This window comes from Pteronotus mesoamericanus, unplaced genomic scaffold (assembly GCF_021234165.1).
Source record: "Pteronotus mesoamericanus isolate MK-2021 breed Mesoamerican mustached bat unplaced genomic scaffold, CSHL_Meso_final contig_50, whole genome shotgun sequence".
NCBI classification, from domain to species: domain Eukaryota; kingdom Metazoa; phylum Chordata; class Mammalia; order Chiroptera; family Mormoopidae; genus Pteronotus; species Pteronotus mesoamericanus.
Genome location: NW_026555186.1, coordinates 33989886 through 34016380, shown reverse-complemented (window position 1 = coordinate 34016380; position 26495 = coordinate 33989886). Strand labels below are relative to the sequence as shown.

The following is a 26495-nucleotide window of genomic DNA, read 5'->3' as shown; positions in this document are numbered from 1 at the left end:
AACCGAATCATTTTAAGCTCTTTTATGTTTCTTGCTGTACCATGAGGCTGGCAATGACCAAAGAACCATAAGCACATGGTAATGAACAGTGATAAAGAAAAGATTTATTACAAAATGTGCTCATTTGATATGCTACAATAATGTTCCTCTACATGAGAATTCTTAAATAAAACAAAGATACAAAATAGCAGTGGAAATTATTTTCTGTCCTTTTTCTTAAAGGAATATTCTCACAATTAAGTAATGAATATTCTTTGTTTAAGTAGGTTTACTCAACTTCCAAATGGTTTTGTTGGATTTCTTAATATCAGTGTGAGGGTGAGGGAAATGTTAATTGCCTAGGACTTTGAAGTCAATTTTTTCTGCCAACAGATTCTCTACAGATAAATTTACATTTTCTTCTCCCAGTGTGGCCAATTGTTCTCATACTTTTAAAATTCCACTAGGGTATGGTGGTGACATCTGTCTAGGAGAGACAGGTGAATTCTTTTTAGCCACTCGTACTCCTCTCATTGCCACCTTACAACTAACCCATATTCCTATTTGCTCTTTTGTTTATTCAGTTGCCAAAATTACTTCTTCATTCCCCTTTCTTGTCACCACCTCCCATCCACTACACATGTTATCAGAAAGCTGCAAGAGCTATAATTATTGCAACTTAGAAAAGTTTCTTTGTAGGGTGTGGCTGAGGGTGGGGGCGCGGGGGAACACCAGTGCTGCTGTGAAAGCAGGTATATCATTCCGAAATTGAGATATGCTCAATTTTGTACTAACAGTGCAAACTGATGGAGTCATTAACATTCCCACCTCTTAGATGAACAAGTCTTTATAAAAGACTGTTCTATTTTAGAATTTTATTCTAAGGGTAATATAACTTTTATTTGGATTTTAAGAGTCAAACCACAGAACTCTATACAGTGCATGTATAATCTTTTCTATGTTTATATGAATGTATTTTAACAGCTTGACTTGAATAAACTGGTGCCATGGTTAATAGATTTTTTTAGTGGCCTTTCACACAAAGGTTTATTGCTAGCTGACCTCAAATTATTCACCAAGTATTTTTAAGTACTTCATGGCAGAGTTTTGTAGACATAGCACAAGTCTTCCAGTCACACTGTTAGCAGGCGCAAAACATAGTTGCTAAGATGCATAGGCAGCTGGCTAACATTCATGTTTTCTTCAGGGAATTTTACAATTTAAGTTTAAGAGCTTTCGGTTAAATGTAAGCATATAGCAATCTACTCAGCAAAAATATAATAAGCAACAAAAAATTTTTGTTTTCTTATTTTAAAAACACAATAGACAGCCACACAGAAGTGTGTGAGAAATACTTATAGCACTTAAATAGAAAAAACTTGAAGGTCTTTAATATGTTTAGGCCTTCTGACACATACCTATAAGCTCTAATAACCACTCAGAAACAAATGCTTCAATTTCATTCATCTTTGATTATGTTCTTAATTAAAATAAAAAGCTATTTGGCTTCTTACAAAAGCAAAGAAAACCACCTACTGTGAATTTCAATCAGATTATCTCAGACATCCTAAATTCTTCAACATGTTCAAAATCTGAGACACTAAAAATGGCGCCAACTCAGGGTCTTTTTAAAAAATCGACATAGTGCTCAAGATCTAAACACCCTCCCCAAACCTTGTCAGGTATTTTTGTATCCTTAATTACCTTAATGATTGAAAATCATGTGATATCTATATCAAATTCAATCTACCAGAGGTGAGAAATATTGAACTCAAGTTTGGGAGACCATCATTGATTCTGTGAGCATCTCTCTCTATCAGTGCGGCTGGCGGAGGTGTGTTCGGCGTGCCACCCAAGCCTGTTATCTTACACTGACAGCCCCCCTTCTTGAAGAGCAAGAAGGTCAATATTTCTCAATTCATGAATTTTATACCCAGAAAAAGTAATATAGATATATGAACAATATAAGAGTTTCTGATGACCTTCCTTTTATGAGGAAAACCTGCTTTGGGGATGATAAATAGGAATCTCTTTCCGCAACCTCAGACAGTTCTCTAATAATGCTGTTCCCTTAAGTGGAAAGAATGTGTCTAGATGCAGTCATCTGGTCCAAGTGTGCCTAAGGCGGTATTCCTGAGTGTGGGCCCTTCGTGCTTCTAGAAGAGGCCCAAGGATTTCATAACTTCCAGTTTTTAAAGAGTAAGGGCTTTGCTGGAGAGCATAATCAGGTAATCTGGGGACTTTCAGACATGTCTGAACAATAACAGAAAGAGCTATACGAAAGAGAAGAAAGCCAGATTATTTGGTTTCTAAATGTTTCCTTTAAAGTACAACAAATGAATGCAAAACAAGGGCAGTACTTTTAATATATTTTTCCCTTTAGTTCTCGAACACTACCAAAGCTTATTATAGACAGATAAACAGGTAACTGCCAGGTATCCTAACACCAAAAAACTGCTTTGGTCAGATTCATGGATTTAAAATTTAAGTAAAACTTTTGACTAAAGTAATACAATTGCCTCTCATAAATAAATACAGGTTGGGGCAAAAGTAGATTTACAGTTGTAAATATGCAAAACAGTTTATTCTCGTATAATTATTTATTAATTATTGTATTATTTTTCCATCGAACAACTGTAATCTTACTTTTGCCTCCATATATACACTTCTTTTCTAAGCCTCCCAAATTAGAGCTACCAAGCTAAACTTCACCGAATACCATTTTATTTTAAATTGTGCCACATCTTCAAAAGTCAGTGGTTTCTGGTCCCCCCTTCCCCTGACCTCTTCAAAAGTGTTCAAACATCTCCATTCACTGTCTCCACATTTCTCCTCTTCCTTCCGTTCTCTGATGTCACTCTCTGCTTCTCCGCACGGGAGGCCAGCCGCTCCCTGTTCCTCTCTCAGTACCCTCATCTCCATCTCAGACTCCTGGTCAAGAAGAATGTTTCTGTCCCCTACTTGGAACGCTATATAAATTTTCCATTGAACTTCACCCATGTATTTATGAGTGGTCCAGCTGAAGCCCTCAGCTCTCCAGTATACCTTCTCTAAAACTCCTCAGCCCAAACTGGGAGTGCTTTTGATTTGTATGACATGGGATTTACATCATATTTATACATTCCCCAGTTGCTTTTATATTTTTATTTCACCCCCTTCACTAAATTCGACATCCCATGACGAAAGTGAAGGGACCCTTTACACATGTAATGCTCATCATACTCCGGCCACTTGGGCTCTCTAAGGTGAATTCAGTTGGAAGAATGCCTACACAGTTATAAATCATCAAGAATGAAAAAGTTTACATTCTATTGTTTGATGTTTCTTTTAAAAGCTTTGCATTTTAAGATGAAGAAATTTTTGTTCTTTAGCTGCAATAACAGCTCGAATTCCAAGATACAACTGAAACCATGTAGAGAACTCAAACACTGAAGACTCCAGTGGATATCAAAACCCAGGTAATCTAAATGTGCAGACACAGTCTCAATATTTTTTTAATCATTCATTTGCTTTCTAAATCCGACATTCTATATGGGTCTATATCAGGGGGATAATTACTGTTTCCCTCAAATATAAATATACACTATATACTACATACATCAATATAGCCAAAAGAATCCTTAAGCCATAGCATGCATATTTCCTTTTAATTTCTGTGTTGACAGAGAAAAGGTAACATGGATACAACAAAGTAAGGTATGCAGCTCTGGGTAATTTGAGATGTATTCTCCTCCCTTCAGTATTACTTCTGATTCAATTACAATTCTTCCTGAAACTTTTAAAAACATATTTCAATGCTATTTAATTTTACTTTCTTCCTCATTTATGTCAAGATTCATTTAACATTTGTGACAAAAGCTACACGTCCCAAAATATGATCAAAAGCACCATCTCACTCAGGAGAGACTGATTCATACCTATTTCTTCCTCCTTAAAATCAGTACATAAATACAAAAATAAAGTCAAGTACATTTTAAACTGGCAGAGACTTAAATCAGCCCCTCCCCCAGGAATTTCTGTATTTCAGCTAGAGCTGACTATAGATCCAAAAGCCTTTAGTTTACCAGTGGATTTCAACCCTCGCTGTGCATCAAAATCACATGGGGTGCATTAAAAAATACAGATACTACTAATTAAAAAAAGCAAATTTAAAAAAAAAAGAAACTAACAAAAAATAGACATGTCTCAGCACTACCACTAGAAATTCAGATTCAAGTTGACTAGTGTGGGGTGAGGTAGTGGGTATTTGTATTTGGAGGCTTTCTGGTGATTTTGAGTTATAGCCAGGGTTGAAAAGCAGGGAGGGCAATCCTCATGCGCTGGGTGAGCTCCTGCTGTTTCTCAAATCCCAGCGTATAAGGGCATCATGGTTAGTTAGCTGGCTAAAGTCAGACTGGTGCAGCTCTGGGCCCTCCCAGGTAAACTGGGGGGTTCCCTAGTGAGGGGATAAATGTTTGGACTTTCCTGGAAGGCCAATTCTGAGACTTTGCCTGCTAAACATTTTTTTGATATTAACATATTTAATATTACCTCTATTTTTTCCTTTTACTAAAGTAAGCAATTTTCCGTTATTATATATTCTCTTGCTTACTAATTGTTTCAAGTTGCCTTCTCAATTAATCTACAGATTGCATTATTTTCTTTCCCCCAGACACATAGCAGCTTGATCGAATGACTTCATTTTAGCAATCCTCTAAAATATGTCCTGAGGATGGATGTGAAGAGATAGGCAGAGATTATTTTATCTTCACATAGTAAAACCCCTAAAGGGCAGAGTAAGGTAAGATTGCAACATACTGAAATGTGATAATTATACTATATTCCATTAAACTATACAGATTTATACATTAGTATATTTCCTTTTCCCTTTCCCAAGTTAGGAAAATCCAACTTTCAGAAACCTAGTGTATGCATCATATGGCCAAAGCAACTAAATCACGCCGTGCGATACTAGGAATACTGTACCACAATGTCAAAAGATGAGGCCACTAGAAGCCATTTAAGGTGGTGTATACTGATTACATGTGCACAAACGAGTCTGGTTACAATATCATGACACAATATGTCAAATTTTCATAGATTGAAATATAATTCAACTGTTCTTCTCCCTCCACAGATACTTTCTTTCCAGTTTAAAATCTCCTACTTAAACTTTAATCTACTTATGAGGAAATAATTTATGTATTACTGCAATAATTCTAGCAAGTATTTAGAAAGTTTGTCATAATTTATTTTCTTCTCAAGAATCAAATTACTCATTTTAAGAATAATTACAGTCTTCTTGCCAATAGGTTAGTGTTTCCCTCCTGACTCATACTCAAAAGTCTAAACACTGGCATATTTCTCTAAAGGACAACATTTTTCATGCAATAAAGTAGATTCTCTGTTGTCCACATGATGTCTCAGTATGAAGGACTTTTGACTTTTATATCACTTCAATTATGTTGTCAAAAATCCAAAGTACTTCAATACAAATGAAAAAGTATATACAACAGTTTTTACCAAAATGCATGACAATCCCTACTGCCCGCAACTACGGTCGTTCTTGTAATCATTCTATCAATAAAGGCTCCGAATAGCCAACTCTTTATGTACCTGGCAAACTGCTCTCATTGAGGTGTAATGTTTTGTAAACTGACAAAAATAGGCAATCCCTTCTTTAAAACAAAAAATTTGCATCTTACTTCATTAAAATAAAACTTCAGGGAGCATTTCTTTTTCCTTTCCTTTTATCTCTATTGGTTCTCTCACCAGGCATGTCTGTCCCCTTAGCTACGCCCACCAACCCATCCCCCTCCAAAAAAAGTGCTGAACACTGTCTGGGCCCATGAATACATTTTTTATTCATTGCACAAATGAATGATCTAAGAGCTATTAAGAAAGAAGAATGTAATCCCTGTGTAGAAAACTGGGGGGTTTCCTTGACAACAACAAAAAGACAGCAGGGAATGCCCATGTGTTCTATGAATATGCAAGAAGAAGCTAGGCCCAGTACCTGGAAAAAATTCATAAAGAATTAAAAAAAAAAAGCTCTTTTTCTTAAAATAAAAAATGAAATTGGTAGCTATCAAAATAGTAAACCCAATTTTCACACATAAAATAGAGCAGAAAGCTAATGAATTGTGTACATAGATACTACAGAATCGATATTATATTTAAATGTTAAATAAAGGCTGCAGCTGCTTCTGATCTGCACCCAAAATGGCATCACCCAAACACAATCCACAGAGGATTAAAATTTTAACAAGCTCTTGCAGTCAAGCAGACAGTACAGCATAATTATTTTTGGCTCCCCATGCTATAAAGCATCTTGAATTTTAAGAGAACTCAGTTTTTGCTTGTTTAGTACAAAACAGTCTAAATTTGCCTACATATAAAATTTCAGAAAAAAGTAATTCCTAAAGCTGAGAGGGGCTTAATTTGTACTAACTAGTTCCCACGTGCCAGGCACTGTGCTTGGCGCGTTGTTGTCATGGAGTATCAAACGTGGGTGATGGGCCTACCACGGTGACTGGCAAGGCCCTTGACGAGATCCCTTTCCCCTTTAAGCAATCTGGTGAGTTTGTAGTGTTATTATATATGTTTAAAGTTATAGCAACTGAGGCCCATAGAGACTAGCAATTTATACAAAATCAAAACAGAGAGCATATAACAATGTTGATACGGAACCCAGGTCTGTTTCCAAAGGCTCTTTCCATTACATAAACTGCCTCTTCTTTGTATCCTATGAAGGGAACTGATTACCCTTCCATTTCATTCAGAGTATTGCAGTGTGCTTCAAAACTCCAATTCTAGACTAGAAATTAGGGCATGGTAATTATTTGACTATTTGTTGAATAAGTGAAAAAATATATTTGAATATATACATATATCTGTACATACATGATCTTCTTTCTTGTTTCATAATCCCTGTGATTTAGAAAAAGAGTATGGATCAAAGTTTAGGAAATATTACTCTTTATATACATAATAGCCATTGTATCCATTTGACTGGCAAAAAATAATTTGACAGAGAAATTAAGAAATTCCTGGTCCACATTGCAGAAAATCAAAGGACAGACTGACTGTTAATTCCCCAATTCATAGCACCTGTTTCTGCCACAGTATTGATTCAAAATTCACTAGACTTAAGATGTCATAAACCTTTAAATCACCTTTTAGGAGTATATAGCTCACTCTTTTAAATGTAGTTTTGAACTTTACAAGTGTATAACTCTGAACTATGATACTTCATGGGAATATATTTTGAAAAGTTAAATGTACTTAACCTAGCATAGAAGATCTTACCTTTACCAAAAAATAGAAATCATTGAAGAACAGAAAAGTAGTATGAGAACACTCCCTCCTGAGGAAGTCTGTTGAATATTTCTGGTTTCTAGGAACTTGTAGGTTTCTCGGGGAATCCTAAGAAGGCAGAACATGCTCTCTCTGTAATCCGAGCCACATTTAGAAAAATGCCTGTTAATACTTGGGGCTGCTTATACCGACTGGTGAGCCTCTGTTGGGAAGCAATAAGCTGATAGCTGGCTTCCAGTAATTTGTTTTTTATCTACTCCTCCAGTAAGCCCTGGCTTAAGTCTCTTCCTTCTCATGCAATATTTCCTGACTTCCCTGCCTTCATTGATTCCTTCCTTTGCTGACCTCATCTGCCATTCACAGCTAGCACCGCATTACCTAGTGCACCATGATCTGTTTCTGTTACGCAATTACATTTGATCGCATTAATACTGGTTCCCCAAAATGCATTTAAAGTTCTTGGGAGCAGGGCCTATGGTTTATGTTTATTTTGTGCTTCTTTTTTAACATTTGTCAAGGGAGCAGTCATGTTGCAGCTTTACCTGAAGATAATTCTCGATTGACTACACTCTGCCCTAAGAAAATATAAGTCTTTCTCTCTGCATCACTGCCAAGGACAACTAAGTGATACTTGTCTTTGGATAATGCCCCACCTCAGTAGTTATTTTGATAATGGTAAGTTATAATGGCAAATGCCATTTTCAGGAGGAATTGGCATTGGGTTATGTTAGGAAGAATATAACAAAGTTTATTTTAGTTCTCTATGGAACATGTCTTTCACTATTAAATCTTAATCTGTGAAGAAAACAATTTCAATTTCTTAATCTTTTTCCTTGAGTTTAGTGGATTCATAAAACATTCAATGAGGATTTTAGAAATTGAAATTCTATGAGAGTTTGTGTGAGTGAACAGCATGTGTATGTCTGTGTTATATATATAAAATATTTCACTAGATAAACTTTTTTTAAAGTCAGCTTTTGGTCTGTAGAGCAGTGCTAAGCTCATTAACAATTTAGGAACACCAGAGTCAATTCTTCCCTTTATGCTATAGAAATGAAAAGAAGATAGACAGTCTCTTAATTTTTTATTAGTTGACTAAAAGAAAAGAAATTCAATCCTTTTCCAGCCAAGGAGGGAGAAGAGAGACCATCTTAATTCCCTTCAGAAGAATGTGCTTCTCTGGCAGGGAGCCACAGCTGGTGCCCAGCAAAGGGAACCACGCATGGGTGTGAGCACCAGCCCCATCCACTCTTAGGGATGTGCCCCAAAACTCTGCAGGAAAGAAGCTGCCTACAACCAGAATTACTGATCTCAGCAAGCTGTTCTCTTGCTACAGCAGGTCTCTGAATAGCATGCATAGTCCCCCATAGTACACGCAAACTAAACCTGAGTCATGTAGTTTCAACAGTTCTATAGAATGCCAATGAAAAGCCAGTCTTTCCAGAGTCTATGCTTTTTCAGGAACTGACGAACAGGTTAGCACCTGAGCCAATACGAGGTCATCACTCCTGTGAGTTCATCAGGGGAGAGAATTGCCTCACCACAAAAATGCTCTAAGGAGCGCCAAGGCTGTTAGCCCCAGTGCCAACAGTGTAAGACCCAGTGTGCCTTCACCCTCCCATCCGCAATACTTTCTTGAATTGCCTCACAAATTATCTCTAAGGCTAAAACATCATAATATATGTAAAATGTAGTCTGAGTGTGGTATTTTTGTGTGAGCTGGATGATGGTTTCGCTCTGCGCATATGTGTGACGTTCTGCAATGTAACTAGATATTTTCTTGATTACACACAGGCATTGATATGACTGAAACTAGATTTGCCTGATATGCTTTATTCTGAATCATACAGAGTTATTCAAAGGTAAATGTTAATAAATATGCATCATTATAGTGAGAGGAAATATTGGTAATCAGACCAATTAAATTTGTCTTTACTTTATAAAATCAATTCATTCAGGAATGAGTAATTGTTCTACTTTTTTTGAATAATCTAATATCATTCCCCTTTTAGCTCTGTTTTGAGGTACGTGTTATTTTAGATTCTATCAAGGGGCCGAAGTGGGGGTCCAAGGCTGTGGGGCTCCTCTTTCTGCTCTCAAACATTAACCAGAACAGCCACTCTTTTATCTGCTTAAAATACAAGGATTCTGAATAAGATTTTGTTTGAAGAAAGGAACCTGGTCCTATAGTAAAAAAAAAAAACAGTAATTTTTACATAATTTCTATAAAATAAATGTGATTAAAATTTATATGAGGCTATCTTGTATAAACAATAGCTTTTTAAAAATGACAGCTGCAATCAATGATATAAATATTGGCATTTGCCCAGATATCTCCTGTTCTCAGAGCCAATGTCCCTTATTGTTTACCCTTTCCTTAACACTATCATATTCATAAAACTAACCTGTAGCTTTATGTACATTTTCCAAATGTATAAACAAAAATGCAGAAGGGATTAATCACATGGGAGTTATTGCTGGATGATGTAAGCAATTATGTAAGCATAGTTCTCAGTAAGGAAACTGGGCAAAATAAACTTTAAATTTAGTGGCCAAAATTATCTTACTTAAGATCTCATTAATATTTAATATCATTACATTAAGTATTTTATCTATCTTAATATTTATATCACTTTAGTTTAATACTGGCATTACACTTGCCTTGCACTCAGATTTAGATTAATATAAATGATAAAACTAACAAAAAAAACCCCAAAACCTGACAAGACAAATAACATCAAGCTGGCCTGACTCATAGTGTGTAGTTCATATGTTTTATTTTAAAAAGTCTAATAAGCCACCTATTTGAAGCTTATTATTGTGAGCATTTGCATCATAATGTTTACATAGGTCCAAGTTATTCTTTGATTTAAACACACCAAGTATATCATTTAAAAAAAATTCACAATTCTGTCACACTAACATGGTATTTCAGATGATTCAGAGAAAAGGCATTCTTTTTTTTAAAGGCCCAGAATTGAAGGAAATCTTCCTATATCATTAAACCCCATAGACTTCATATACATTCACAAAGAAAACCTTTTAATAATTTTTCGAAATGCAGGTGTGCAAATTACTCCTGAAATAGACAGGAGTCATGTTTTCAGTATCCCCTGAACCACTGTTAAATACAGCCCATAGCATTTTTCAGCTCATAAAACTTTTATGAGCTGAAAAGTTCCTTCAGATTTTTTTAACTGCTAACTATCGTTGCCCTCCAGCAATAGCACCCTAAGTTGCTATTAAGATCCATTTGAACAAACATAACATTAACGTGTCCTGAGTAGCATGTTTTGTTTCATAGTACTAAAAAAAAATACCAAGATTTATATGACTTGCTGAGTGCAGCAAAAAAATTATGAATGTCTTGGTTTAGTGTAGCATGGGTGGTATCTTTGCTTACTTGGATATACAGTATACATAGAGGTTGAGTCTATGTTTGTGAATAGAGTTATACAAGTTCATGCATATACTAAGGATTTTCCAGTCTGGAAAAATGTGCCTTGATACATAAAAAGGTTGGTTTTCTAGGCACATATGTATTTTTCTTTATTTATGTACACCTGCCTTAGAACTCATTAATTTAACATCTGTTTTAGGGCTTTCCCTTGCCAAAGTTCAAAATGCTTGAAAAATTAAATTTCTCATAGGAAGCAAATAAAAGTAAAAGTAAGCAGTTGGATCTGAGTTCATTTCATTGTCTGAATAATTCTTACAGGCATAAAGAAAATGGCATATATAAACTACACAAAAATGATCAGAGAGAGTAAGAGAAAGGGAGAGAGAGGAAGGGGGGGAGAGAGAGAGAGAGAGAGAGAGAGAGAGAGAGAGAGAAATGGAGGGGAAAATCTAGATAGATATAGGCTCAAACCAAACCTCCCAGACAATGGAATCTTGTTCTTACAGAGATAATCAAGTATTCCCTTTACACAGTTCTCTGACCATTTCTTATCAATGCTGAACAAAAACTAGTTTGAAGACAAATCATAGTCCCATGTTTTAAAAGTGGAAGAAGAGGAAACACATAGTCATGTCTCTCAGACCCAGTTGAATCAAGTTCCCAACTCAAATATAAATATGCACTTTTGTATAAATGGTTTCTGGGTTAGGTTACTCAGACCCTCCATTTCGAGTAACCATTTATAAACTCAGATTTTCTTTTTCTATGACTGGCAGTCCTTCCAGGGAGATGGAGTTTTACTTTCCACTTTGTAATTTGATACTCCAACCTTAAAAGCATTTCCCATTTAAAAAGAGTTTTCAAATGTAGAGCATTTTTTACTGGTTTCTAGATTGATTCAAATTAATATCTACACTAATAAAAGAGTAATCTAAATTGGGAAAAACTGCTGCATAGTCATTCAAGTGTACTTTTTTAATTCTCAAATTAAGTGTTGGCAGTAATTCCTTTTACTTCACTTCTTTCTTTTTCATATTAATAGCTTCTTTTCACTTCTCCAACCCTACTAAAAGCAATCTTCATCCCCACTACTTGGCAAGGCTCCCTCCAACTCCAGTTCCAAGAGGCAGAAAAGGAATGTGGGAAATATGCTCTAGTCTCCAAGAAATAGCATCATTAGTAGGAAAATAATGCTCCAACCCTGGCCACTTTCAACTGTATTGGAAAATAAAGAGAAACTTCAATACTCTGAAAATGCATTCCATTCTCTACTATTTACTGCCCTAGCAAGAGTTTTTACACCGAGGAAATTCTAGATAGTAGAAGTCATGAAGTGTCCACCTATGGAAGCCTGCTGACGTAACAGTGGAGTTATCTGTTTGTTCCCAACAGGTACATTCCTGAGAACTCTAATGAGGATAACATCACTCTTAAGAAAAATTACACATTAAGGGCAGTACCTCAATAGTAAGAGAAAACCTACTTTCAAAGAAACAAAAAGGCTCTCCCTTAGCCCTACTTCTCAAGGAAAAATTCACATAATAAAATGAGAATATAGCAACTTAATCTTGACTCCTATATTAGAAAGAGAGAAACAAACCTAAACTGACCTATTGAACTGTATGTGCTATGTAGTCTCATTTTAGCTTACCAAAATTGAAAGATGGCGTGGTCTGACCTTTAGAAAGAAATACATTATGTTTGATAATGAAAATGGCAAGTATTAATAAATGTTAAAAAACAGCTTTAAGCATTTCACCAGAGAGATAAATAAAATATTTGAGCAAAACAGAAGGCAATGCAAATATCCCTATGAAATCACAAAATAAATAACATTATAGTTTGGTTTGAGGGAACAGAGGTAATGCTGACATTGATATGATGAATTATAGCATTTCCAAGGACTGAGCTAGATTGCATTTGTTCTAAATACTTAAGGCCTCATTACAATACCCAAGGACATCAGCTTAAAAACATGTTGAACTTGCATGAAATAACATTGAACACCAGACATGTTACCTACCCTACAAGTCACATAATAAGTCTGCAAAATCCTGGAAAAGAAAAACCATAGCAAACCTTTTAGATATCTTTCTGTCAACCCTAGGAATATGAAATATGGTTTTAACTGTCCACGGTGTTAAGTACTGAAGGTTAATAGTTAAAGACCAATGGAATGTTAACACAGTCTAGTACTACACTTGAGTAGTAATGCATGGAAAGACACTGAAATTAAAACACTTTGTTCTGCATGTTCTGAAGTGACGTAACATGATGATTTGGTTATATTAGATGGCAAAGCAGGGCTTCTTATAACTTTTAAGTTGTATCTAACATTCTTCCAAATTGTTTAACATATTCTTCCAATACTTGTACAAATATGTGAAGCTAAAACACAGAATTTTTTCACACTCCAGTTATCTTCTAATGGCAGCATTTGGTATGTTGATATTTTTTTTTCCAAAAGTAATTTTCAAGATAAAATGCTGATTGCCTTGACTAGTATGTCTAGAAAGCAAAGACTTACCTGTCTTGTTTTCTCTGACCTCAAAAATATAAATATTTATGTCAGGGTGGAATTTTGTCCCTGTCGGGGGTTCTGGAGTGGAATGTGCCTGAGGTCTGAAGGCCACTTTGCCTTCCACAGTGGGTGGTCTTGTTGGCTGTGTAACAGAAGGAGGACTTGAAGTTGTAAAATACTCTCTATCAATATCAGTTTCTACTTCCTTGGCTACAAAATCTTCAAGGGTGGTGGGAGGAGCACGAGATGTTGATTCTGCAATGATTACCATGTCACTGGTTGTTTCTTCACCCGGTTCCCTGTCAATGAGAGGCGGTTTCTCAGTGGAGGCTGAAGGTGCCTTGAAGGCTGAAGTTGCGTGAAGTCTGTCTCCTGAACTGAAGGCAGTAGTGATCTCACTTGGAACCGTGGTTTTAATTGTTGGAAATTCTGGGTGTTCTGTAGCTTGGGGTTTTTCAAGTAATCCTGAGCCTAAATCGTAATCTAAGGACGCTGTCTCTCTTTCCTCAGTAGTGGTTTCTTCTATATGCTGAGTAACACTGATGCTTAAAGGTGGTACAACTCCCCTTGGACTAGTACCTTCTGTTTCATATTTTTGTTCAGTCCCTGGACTTAAAAATACCTTTGGCCTCATACTTGGTGTTAGTGTTACTGTTTCATCTGCTTTTGATTTGTGCTCAGTGATAGCACCAAGCAGATAAGATAGAGTGTGCTCAATTTTTCCAATGGGGGTTGTTCCTAAAATTGGGACTCTCTCAGAACTCGTCAACAATCTGTCTTCAGAGACAGTATATGCTGACTCATCACTTTCCTGTTCAGCTAAAGGTGCGGTTGCCTCTATAACTGTGCCAGCTGTGGAACCAAGAGTGGGAACTGGTTTTGCTGGAGTCTGGTCTTTCCAAGGGAATGCTTCCTGAGTTGTTCCCTGGGTAATTCCTGTTGTTGTTATAGTTTCAGGAGAAACAGTTTGACCAATGGCATGTATGTCTTCAGAGGGTTCACCTAGAACCTCACCTCCTGATGAAACAGAAGGTACTAACACTCCCCATTCTGTCTTGGGAATTATAGAAAGAGGTACAGTATGGGAAATGTTTGCGTAAGTGGTAGGCTCCTGGGTGCTACTATGATTAACAAATGCTGATCCTTCCACATCTGAAGTGTATGCAAATTGGGGGACAGTAGCTACAGACTTAGAGACATCCATATCTTCTCCTTCATCAAAAGCACTTCCTTCTATGGCTGTGTGAGCAACTAGACCTTCTGTGCTTTTGACAGGTAGATCTCTTTCTTCAGTTGTAGAATCTCTCAAAGTTGACTTTTTTATAATGCCAATCGATGTAGTTGGCTGAAATCTAACTGTAAGTTTCCCATGGTCGGTTGTGTCTTCCTCAGTAAACTTCTCTAATGGCTTTTGTGTACTATGGGGGATAAGAGTAAATTCATCTCCTCCATCCTGAGTGAAACTTGGGATTTCTTCACCTTTTCCACTCACTCCTGCAGTGGTGAGTAAGGCAGGGGGCAATTTTGGAGAGCCTACATGTTCTGTGGACCTTAATGGTGCTGCAGTTGTTTTATCTTCGTCCCATGACCATTTTGATACAGTGACCACCTCCACATTTGGAGTGCTGTGGGTGGAATGTACTGTTGTAACACCCTCATCATACTTTGTAGTATCTTGATAGTCATCTGTTCCTAATCCAGCTGGAGTTCTTGTAAAGTCTTCCTCCACATCTCTCGCGTCTGTTGGTGCCACTGTTAGCTTTGTTGTTGTCAGTGCTGGCAAATCAAAGGATTTGGTCATTTCCACCAGAGACTCTGGAAGATGAATTTGCTCTGAGGAAGCTGTAGAGAACTTCATTCCAGAAAAGACTTCTTCCTCTATTTTTCCCATAAATGGATCTTTGGTGACCTTTTCCTGTATTGCATTATTGGTATAACTATCTGTTCTCATCTCTGGTATTAGTGTTTCTGTTCTTTCTCTTTCTTGTGTCATTTCTGTGTGTGGAGAGGGATGAATAATTGTGGATATTCCCTCAACTAATATTTTATCACCAGAATAAGGAAATAATTCTACCTCTGTATGATGCTGTGATGGGAAAGGTGTGGTGGATACATACTGGCCAAAAAAATCTTCAGTTTTCTTACCATTAACGTGTTTTTCTTCAGAATTTTCCATGGATGAGACATCACTGTCACGCATAGTTACAGGTGAGACAATTGTTGATGCTGAAACTGACTTCTCTTCCTCTAGCTGAGTGGGTGTGGTGTCTTCTGAAGTCTTTAACACTGTAATGACTTCAGGTACTTGGCTAAAGGCCAAGGTTCTCTGGTCAGATCTAATTGTAAATGTTCTGTCTTCACCACCATCTTCTCGGGCTGTGGTCACTGATTCAGAAGTAGTATCTACTGTTTTCTTTTCAGTTTTAGATTCCAGGGTCATTGTTGTAGATACAAACGGTGTTTCAGTTACAGAGAATTCTTTGGAAGGAACGTGCTTTGAGATTTCCATAGATGTTACCAAGGGACCCACTTCTATTTGTTCAACTTGTGTAACTGATTCTGGTGTTTGTATGTCTTCTATGACACTATCCCATGAATCAGTAGCATGATGGTAAATGACAGTGGTACTTTGGAGCACTTCTTCCTTAACTTTAGATATATCTGGCTTTCCAAGTGGTGCTGAAGCAGAAGGTGAGTAATAGTCCATATCCCAAGGCTTCTTGGTACTCCCAGCAGGTGTGGGTGGTTCAGTGGCTAATCTGTGTATGACAGCTGGAGGCTGAACTGTGGATTTCTGTTCCGAATTGACTATGGTTCCCTCAGGAGGGAACTTTGTTGTGATGATGGGTAAGTCAGTGATTAAAGGAGTGATTGGTGTAGTTCTGTCAGGTACCATTTGTAGTTCTTTGGATAAGTTGTGTGATGCAGTTTCTGTCAGGATATTCAGATCGATGGTTGTAGCCTCTGATATACTCTCTTTAGCTAGAAAATAATTTCAAAGAGTTGATTAGACAAGTCACTAATAAAAAGTTGCATGTCCAGTGTTTGTTAAGTGCTGCTGTTAATTTTGGGGTGACCCAAAAGTGTTTTGTGATGGATGGGAATCTAAAAACTATGCTGAATTAACTCAAAGACAACTGAACATTTAATAGTCACTAATTGATCACTTGTTTTATATTGTAAGGTTAACATTGCTTTTATCCATAGATATGATTGACTGTTCTTAGTTAAGGAAATTGAATATTATGTCATTTTAACATAAGGAGATGTCCAAAAATGGATAAATACAGAGTTTGGAAATAATAGGTATGTGATTTATCATAAACTATGGCAGCAACTTGAAATATAGTTGGAGAACTTAGTACTGCTATTCTGGAAGCTTCTGTACTCTGTTACAAGATTTTTCCCTCCTTCTCAAGCTGCTTAGTCTCTCAGGGGAGAGGGAGTGCCTCAGATTACAAAACAACAAAAAGCCACATCAAATGTACCCAAGTTACATATAAACTATTTTATTGTCCATAATGCAGAGGGTGTCATAAAAACAGGATATTAAACTTTTTAATACCACCCTTCGCTTGACTCCAGGTGTTGGACACTTGTTTTCCTTTCCTTTCAACTCTAGTGCAGCCTTGTTTCTAATAAATAATAATAAAATGTTTCTTGCAGAGGCTGCTTGGTATTTATTGTAGTTCTACCTTTTGTTCTATGTTCTACACACTGTGTTGGTAACTCTTAAAGGTCTTGGTTCCAGGCCTACTTTAGCATGAAACCCATACGTAGAACAGGAAATAAAGTACCCACATGATATATTTTAGGTCTGTAATTACAAATCACAGGAAACAATCCTGAGCATCAGAAAGACTAGGCTCAGGCAATAAAAAGTAACATGTCATCATAAAATGCTACATTATAAGGCATCCAGATTTACAGAGAATGGCCTGGTCTGTTTAAAGAAATTTAAATTGTGTATAAAAGTGACAGTGTTGTAGACAAGATTCCTTTTCAACATGGGAAAATACAGCAGATTAGTACATGAAGATTGTTTTGTTTTTTTTCAAATTCAGACTTTCAAAAATCTCAAACTAGCTGCCACTAAACTTAGAAGGAACTATTGTGAGGAAACCTTAGTTGTTGTCTTGCTATATCTTATACGACTTAAAACTAGTTGTATGAATAAGGCCTGTTCCCCTGATAAGAGTGGTAATGTCTGTAGTATCTATACTGTCTTATACCTTACTCTTAATTATCCCAAAACAGAAGTCCTTTGAAAACAAAATTGGATACCTTTGTGCTCCATCTACTTACTGTGTTAAATCTTAATATTGCCAGTGAAACTGTTCTGTATGAATAGAATGGTAAATACATGGCATTATATCTTTGTCCAAACCTATAAAATATACAACACAGAAAGTGAACCATATGTAAACTATGGGCTTGGAGTGATTATGATATGTCCATGCGGGCCCATCAACTGTAACAAATGTGGAGGGGAATATTGGTAATTGGGGAAGCTCTGCCTGAATGGGGATAGGAGGCATGTGGGAATCACTGCATTGTCCACTCCATTTTGCAGTGAACCTAAAACTGCTCTAAAAAGTAAAGTCCATTTAAAAATTTAATGATAAGATGATGTTATTTTGTTGTAAATCCAACTTGAGCTGTAATAGCCCAGATTAACCAACTTCATAATAAAAGCTTGGTAGCTATTTATATTATGGTGCCCTTAAATAATCTTTAAAGGTTGTCACTATTTATTCTTTTATAGTAAAAAAAAAACCCCTAAAATTAAAAAAAGACTTGAATTCTTCAAACTGTGTTAAATACCCTTTTTCTCCTTTTCTTCTTTTTTAAAGAAAAGCCCTTTCTTCATTCATTTACTGGAAGAAGCTTTAGTCTATTTTGATTGACATGAGCAACTTAAAGAACCAAAGTGTGGTTGGCTTTTGTCTTTTAATTTAATTATCTACATCCTCTGAAATTCCATAACTGTTACTTCATTTAACTGCCAAATATAATGCCTGTCTTATTACTACATTCTTTAGGGAAATAGTAAAATGTACATACAGAGAAAGCTCCCATGGAAACACAATATAAACACCTAGCACACTGCATATTAGAAAAAAATAATCATATTATTAACAAGAAAAAAGGTAATTTTGCTTTTTCCCTCTGACTATTTCCATGGCTGATGAGGTTAACTTCCTGGGACGTGGTAACTGCCATAGGGCCAAGCAGGCGCCTGTGAATTGGGTCTCCCTAAGTTCCAGCCCAAATTCTGTGCTAGCAACTTCTACAGTGCCAGGAAAACACTTGTACAGTGTTTGAAAAATGAAGGGCTCAGATTAAAATAAACTAAATAACTATGTCATTGTCAATTATTACTGCAGCATTTGGTATTGACTTCATCTAGTCCTGGAGCACAGTGAAGTGACTTAATAAATCTCAGACAATCTCTTTTACAAAGCCAGGATTTATGTGATCTAAAAAAATGGAATTTTCAATAATTTTAGAGCCCTGTTAAAATGTCTGCCTGTAATTAAGTTAATTAATTACACTATTTGGAATGAAAAACCTCAGACTTCCTTCTGGGGTTGGGTGAATTTTATAACAACTTAACAGTTGATTTCCATCATAACTCAGTATACCTCCTCCTCTGCGCCATTTGTTTCAACCATTTCCACCACCACCATCATTTTTAAAAATATAAATATCTCTGAAGAGATATCATATAAGTGTCGCTGTAATGATGATGATTATGATAAAGGTGAGAACCTAATCCCTGCAGAAGGGGCATTCCCATGAGGAAGTTTTTGTCTTGGAAAACTACCAGTGTCCCCTCAATTTCATTCCTGAGAAAACCAACAGAAATCAGCATGCTGCTTTTCCCACAAAGGTTCCCTTTCAATCTTTGCAGCTGTCTACCACACAGATGTTTCACATCACTGTACTTATGGTGTTTTATGTCATATGGACTATCTTCTCTGTGCTTCTGTTGTTAGACATCAGGCAGATTTTTCTAATAAAATATAAACACCCAATTAGCACCATGAGAGTTGATTTAACTCATGCCCATACTACCTACATTATAGGGAAATGACTAATTTCAACTTAATCCTTCTAGATTAAATGTTTTGTGCATAAATAATTATAAACATAGTAATTCACAAATAAAGTGGATATTCAGTAGGCTGATTCAGGGTTCATACTTGGGGGGAAAATACAGGTTGAAACAGGTTAAAATTGAGACTTTTTAAAAAACGTTTTATGAATGAGTGAATGCTAACAGATTCAAATTCAATAAACAGAGAACATTTAAAAAATACCAGTTAGAGAAGGATAAATGTTGGTGCGTATGGTCAGATTGTAGAGCACAAAAAAGACAAACTGATCATAGGTTATAAGGGCAGACCAAATTTTAAAGTAAACAAATATGTAAGTAAGAGAGCCTATGAACTTGTAGGTACTTATTTAGCCTTGTTTAGGCCACTACTTTTAGCTCCAAGCTTAATCAAACAGAGGGTCGTGAAAAATAAGGAGGATTCAAAGCAAGTTCACCTAGGTGATTAGAAGTTTAGACGTTGAAATTTCAAAACAAGAAAATTGTTTCATTTGAGGGACAACTGAACAATTGTGTTAAATAATAGAAAAGGATGTTATTTATGGAGATTTTGGTTCCCAACTTAAAAAGGAAAAATGGGCTCAAACTCTAATACAATGGATTTAGATAATTAGAACAACTCTCTGAATGAATGTAATAGGATATTAGAATGGGTTTTCTAGGAAACAGGCTCTACTTTCTGTCTTGGAAATCATTAATAACATCAAATGAGAGATTATCATGTCTTGAATGCTTTTGACTCACTTAAATTTGGGGATGTTCGGGTGAAGTTTCAAAGCCCTGTATAAGTCTAACTTTCACATAATTTCCTCAACTCTGAGGTCATAGAAAAATCAAGAGTATACAATTTCATTTAATCATCACAGGACAATACAGAGGAAAACTTATTTAACAAAGACATGAATCTACTTTTTAAAAAATCTATTTGACAAAAATAAATTCTAATTATATGCATTATCAGCCATTATTAATGTTCTATTCAATGATTTTAGGAGAAAAAAGGGAATTATAGCAAAGTAAGATTTGTTATTCTTCATTCAGAGGAAGTGGCTGTAAAAACACTTTCTATATTTGGTAAAAGCAAAGAAAAACAATATGCTTATATTTCTAAATTCCTCTACTTTATCAAGCCAACTCTACATCTCTAAAACCACTAAGGCTACAACTCCTACAAAATTTACCCCAAAGAATTTAGTCCTTACTCAACTATGAGGGGGAAGTGGATGGCAATCAAGTCATTTGAGAATAATTTTCAAATTAAAACATATATATTAAAAAATACCTATATACAGGATAGGACAAAAGTAAGTTTATAGTTGTTCATATGGAAAATAATATAATAATTAATATATAATAATACAAGAATAAACTTTTGTTTTTCTTGTATTCACAACTGTAAACCCACTTCTGCCACACTCTGTATATTAAAAGAACCCTTGAAAAATGAATTGGAAATTTGGGGAAGCTGTTGACATTGTGTGTGATTTAAGGAAGGTTGTTATGTTATGGCTGAACATTCTAAGCCTTTTATGCACTGAATAAATTTTGAATATGATAGGGTGTTTTGTAGGGAAGAAAAAAACAGAAATCTAACCTTTAGCTTAGGTGGAGCAATAACCAAAATTTGAACCATTATATTGGCAAGTTATATATTTCCAAGTTACATAGATTCAAATGAATTAGAGAGAAAATAATAGACCTAAACTCTCCAACTTTTAAAGATTCTTATGTACATTTTTAGTATGTAGTTTTTCTATTGGAATCTAAGTACCTTGCTATTTCATACATTCATGTAAATTCCTCATTCAAACAAATAATTTAAAATACATTGGGATGAATTATTTGTGGCTACAGACAGGCATGGATTTAAGTTTCACCCTCAGGGAGAAAAAATGTTTAAAAGTTTTCTAATGCAAGTTCTAAAAAGCACAAAAAAATTACAATCAAGTAACGTCGTGATGTTGGAGAATTCTACTCCTTGCCTAACTTAACCTCTAACCCCTTCATCCTAACACACACACACATCAATCTGATTTTGTCCCTTAATCATATCAGTCCCTTAATACAACACTGATCATAGAGTTTGAACTACTTCAAAATCACTGTTACGAGAATGTGGCTTAAAACAATGTGAATCTTTCTATTTTTAGGGATAAAGTGTTGTTATTAATGTTTGTGTTCCTAGGAATGATTAAGGAAGACTTTTTCTGTTGTTTCAGGATTTAGAAACAAGATCTAGTATTTTCAATGGGCTTTTGATGGCCCATTTGTATTGCACTGATACACAACTCGTGGTTTTTAACACTCAGAAAGTTGAGTTCATGGAAGGAGATCCAGGCACAGGCATCAGAGCTGGGAGGCAGCATTTTGTGAAATCACACCTACTAGCTGCTCTGACATCTATTCTGCTGACTACTCTGATATCCCAGCTGTGTCTTTTTGGTTGGTGAACAATGTCTGTGTATTGGACTTTAGAAACCAATCACACAATAAACTATTCATTTCAATTATATATTGCTATAACAAGATGTATTAGAAACTTAGTAAAAACTTTTCACTATATTTCAATATAACATGGCTCTATCTTAAACATAACTGCAAAATTCTAGGTGATCTTTTTGTAGCTGTCATGAGATAGCACCAACAGTTATATAAACGGACTCTGGATTCCTTCTCTATTTAATTAACGTTTATAATATACTACAAGGATGATATTATATCACATCTCTTCTTTTGAGAAAATAATTTAAAGTCATTTGAAAAATTTATATATCTATATCATGAATGTTGAAAAATGTTATGTAAAACCAATATTAAGTAGTGAATCTAATGAAGATAGACTATGTCACAACTTGCAAAACACACATATTGTATGTCAATTGATACTAAGAATTGATTATTAGAAGGCACATATTTCTTTTACTTGAAACGAAATGAGATAAATGGGTATTTTTATTTACAGTATGGTTCATTTTTAGGTACTAATTGAATGTGATGATTATCCATGTCAGTTATAAGTACTCACCTGTAATTACCGATATTTAAATGCTCTGCCATTTTAAAGAAAGATATACCAAAGACAAAAAAAACAGAAGTCAAGTGTTCAACTCAGCCATAGTTGGCCTCAGCATTATAGCACCAACCATCTAATTGCATTTGAGGACTGTAATTAATATCAATTAACTTCTCAGAAATATATTTCGTGGTGCAATGGGGCACAGTTAAGACCTCAACCTGACATTTCCTCATTCCCTTAATAAAAGCATTTGCCAAACTTCCCATTGTTTTAACCATATTGCTGCTGTTCCATTTGATTGCTTTTGAAAATTACTGAACTCTTTCCATTCCAGGCACATACTGCAAGATATGGAATCCATTCCAATTGCTAGTTGAACATCAATGCATGCCTTCGAAGTACTTTTTTTAACTGTAACTTTTAAAAAGTATCAAACACTTACCTTTAAAGCAGTAGGCATCAAATCTGCTATCAGGGGAAGGGAAGCCTGTCTGGTTCTCAAAACGATACAGGGTTCTCACCCCAAGTAAACCACCTCCACACTGGGACCTGGCCACAGTCACGGGGTGGCGAACACTGGCATCCTTCAGCCACCCGTAATCGCACTGGTCAAAGCCATTCCTCCAAGCCGCCTGGAGCTCCCCCACTGTCGCCAGCTGAGCATCCTGGTTTGCACACTCTTTTTCAGCCTCCTCATAGGTGAATTTATTGGGCGCAGTGATGTGAAACACATCACCTGAAATAACAAGAGGGAAAAAAAAGCTCTTAAGTTTTGTTATTCATTCCTTTCCAGTTTGGGGTGTAGGGGGAAAGTATGTATTACTTTTTCATGGCATGGCAGCAGCTTCTGACACTTTAAAGCAGAAAACATAACAGTTACTTAATTTTGTTGCTATTTGTACATGTTAAAAAATAGCACATACCCGTAAAGTTTCATATGTATAAACTTTATTATCAAATGAATGCTTCTGTGTACCCGTAGGCCATAGAAGCTGGCATTTGATAATAAAGTTACCATTAACTCTTTAAGATGAACAAACCTTCCAAACAAGTCTTTGGATTATTGTCCATGGAAAGAGTTTTCTCTTTAATGAAAGAGCCTGTGATGCACGGATTAACATTGCAAGCTGGAGAGGAAAAGGTCTACTGAAGTGTCACTGAGATTATTTCACTTTGTTTATCCTAAAATCAAATAGTAATTCTCTGACCCTCCTTCTTATATGCCATCACCATCAAAATGGATTAATTACCATCAAATCAAACAAGAAAACCTCCAGGGTTTGAAGTCGGGAAGGGACAGATGCACAATAGAATGCTATTACCTGCCTTCCCGTCAGGGCAGAGGTCTGCTGGGATTGTTCTACCGGGTACTACCTGCATGTTTTCAAGGCCGGGAGTGAATGGGGGCCAGGAGCTCCCACTCACCCAGCCAAAGGCACCCAAGTCCCCCTGGGAGGAAGTGGCACCTTTTTTTCTGCTTGCTCTGCCCAGGGTAGTGCCTTTTGCAATCTGTCTGCCCAGAGGGGCACGTGTCTCCATTTCTCACAAAGACACCACGTGTGCTAGCCAGCAGGGGCTCTAACTGAGTTTGAGAGACTCTTATATTTGCTTATTGATTAACAAAGAAAGGCTGAACGTTTATTTTGTTAATTACCAGGCCAAATTAACAAAGAATATGTTTCTTTCCATTTAACGTGTCATAATAAAATACTCTGGAAATGCCAGACGTTGGCATTTGTTATGTTGGAATTTTCCTTGGATAACTAGCAGAACAATTGGCTGAAATTAATCAATGCAAATTAACTGATGCTTTGCACAATTGAGCACAAGTGTCTTTTTTTAAAGACAGGCAGAATTAGAATTACCTAAGCAAATACAGCAGGCAGAAGAAGGAATATAAAAGGAAATGGAGAGGAAGCTAAAACATTGACAGCCCATTATTGTAGCAGCTGAGGGTCCTGTTTCCATCTTGCTGAGGCCACTTTCTGATTCTACGGGATACAGAGCAACTGGGCCTTCAGAGCTCTCACAATTTGGAGCTTCACCTGACCAAACTTAGGTATAACAAATAATTGTTTAAAATGAAGGGAGCCATTGGTCCCTCTGAATGTTTGGTAGATTTACAAAACAAGAAAAATTAGGGGAAAAGAGCCAAATCACACATACCAGTTTTTCTCACTATAAATCTAAAATAGCTGCAGATAAAACCTGGTCAAATCCCAGTAAGAGCTGCCTAAAGAAGAGAAAGAAAAATGACTTTTACCTGACTGAATAAAGTAAGGTGGGTATGAATAGGTATGTCCTTAATGATCTAGCCTGGGAAGGGATAGTAACCTCAAATCTAAAAATACATATAAGCATGTATGTTCCCCCACCCCTATTTCTTCAATGTCTCCCTCCCTAATAAGTTTTAAAAGCAAAAGGGTTACAAGACTAGTTACAGAGTATGCATTCCATAATATTTGTTAAATGAATTCCATTTCAAGTTCTTGTTAAGACACAAGCGGCTCTTTTTCTTCCCTCCTTCCCAAGCAGCACATTAAATAAAGCTAATTCTGCGGCAGGGCTTTGGGGAGCTGCTGTCTGGAACAGGTGATTGATTTCACCTATGCGTTTGGCTCAAAGCAAATTGGGGCGGGGGGCCGACGGAGGCAGACGGATAGACTGGTCTGGGCTGCCCTGAGCAGCCTCATTCACTTCGCATTACACTTGCATTAAGCCTGAAAGGAATGCAAGTGTGAAGGAGGGCAGCATGCCAATCCGTTTCCCTCTGAGGTGGAACACTTGGGTTTGTTATTACAGCTGGCATATCATTTTTGTTGCCTTAGTTTCCTGCACTGCGAGGTGCTTCTACATTGAGGTAAAACTACTGTTCCTCTCAAGTAACAGGAATGATCAGCCAACCAGAGCAGGGCAAAGAAATACAATTAATTGAGTAAAACTGCCTCTCCAAACACCTATGTTAGTCGATCGGTTAGGGGAAATCAGCTTCTCCAACTGCGGCCAAACCAAAGAGCTAATGAAGAAAAATGGCAGCATGGTTTCATGGGTAACGGGTTTCCCTGTGTTAAACAACACACTTGTTTGTGGTATTAAAGGAAAAGAAAGATTTCAGAAAGGGCTGGCAGGTTAAAGGGAAATTCTCTTATTATTATTAAATCATAAAGATCTACTTATAGAACTTTTTATATAGAAACTATTGTTAAATCTGACTTTATGTCAAAATATCAATTATTTAATTAACTTTTGAAAGATATAATTTTCATCTATCCAATACCCATGAAATAATGATTTTACTTATTTGATTAATTTCTGTTTCCCCTAAGACTGCCTATTTTTCTTTTCATTTATATGTAGGCATTTTTTAAAACACGGCAAATATTTTTTAAAAAATATTGGAAGATACATTACCATTGGGTGTTGTGTAACGCAGACTGCACCCCCTCAAAAGGAATATTTAACTAACATTGAATTTACTTTAAGGTGAGAATTAAAAGGCTTCATCTACAAAGCTATATACATGTAATAATTGTTGTTTTACTTAAAAATAATGAGAAAAAGGAAAGAAAAACATTTCCTTTATCTCAATCCCCAAAAATATCTAAGGCTCCTAAGTCATAATTGTTTAACATGAACATTACCTTGCTCATTGCAGAAAACTAGTGATATAGTGAAGCATCCACATTAGAGAACTATTTTACTGTATCTTGGTACTCCTATGATTAACTCTGAATCTATACACCAAGTGATAAGTTAAATGTCCAAACTTTGCCCTTCCCATGTATTAACCGCAAACTATTAAGGCCAGAACATCACATGTTTTTCTAAAATATGCCAGAATATCCTGGCATCAGTTTCATACTAAAACTCAAACCACACATGCACAAAAAGGTGTCTATAACTTCCTGTCAAGTATATTTTTAATTCATTGGATGCCTGGTTTTAATTAGCTAATCCTTTGACATTACATGATTTTTATCTAACATAATACAAATGTAGATGACCTGCTGTTTAAATCAGAATTAACCTATTAAAAATTTATTGTTGAAGCCCCCATCAGTTAGTTAAGTTGGTTAGAGTGTCTCCCCAGTACACCAAAGTTGTGGGTTTGATCCCTGGTTAGGGCACATAAAAGAATCAAGAAATGAACACTTAAATAAGTGGA

General features: G+C 36.1%; 1 protein-coding gene across 3 annotated transcripts in view; it reads right to left on the bottom strand.

The window, feature by feature from the left end:
• The window catches only part of VCAN (versican), a 105005-nt gene that overhangs the window by 45177 nt on the left and 33333 nt on the right, over window positions 1-26495 (bottom strand). The window contains exons 6-7 of one of the 3 annotated variants that reach the window (XM_054578563.1): window positions 22773-23066; window positions 13203-16178 (exon numbers count right to left, since the gene is read on the bottom strand). In XM_054578563.1, the coding sequence (XP_054434538.1) occupies window positions 13203-16178; window positions 22773-23066 (3270 nt within the window). The remainder of the gene's footprint in view (window positions 1-13202; window positions 16179-22772; window positions 23067-26495) is intronic. The other 2 variants (XM_054578564.1, XM_054578565.1) reach the window with 2 other exon arrangements.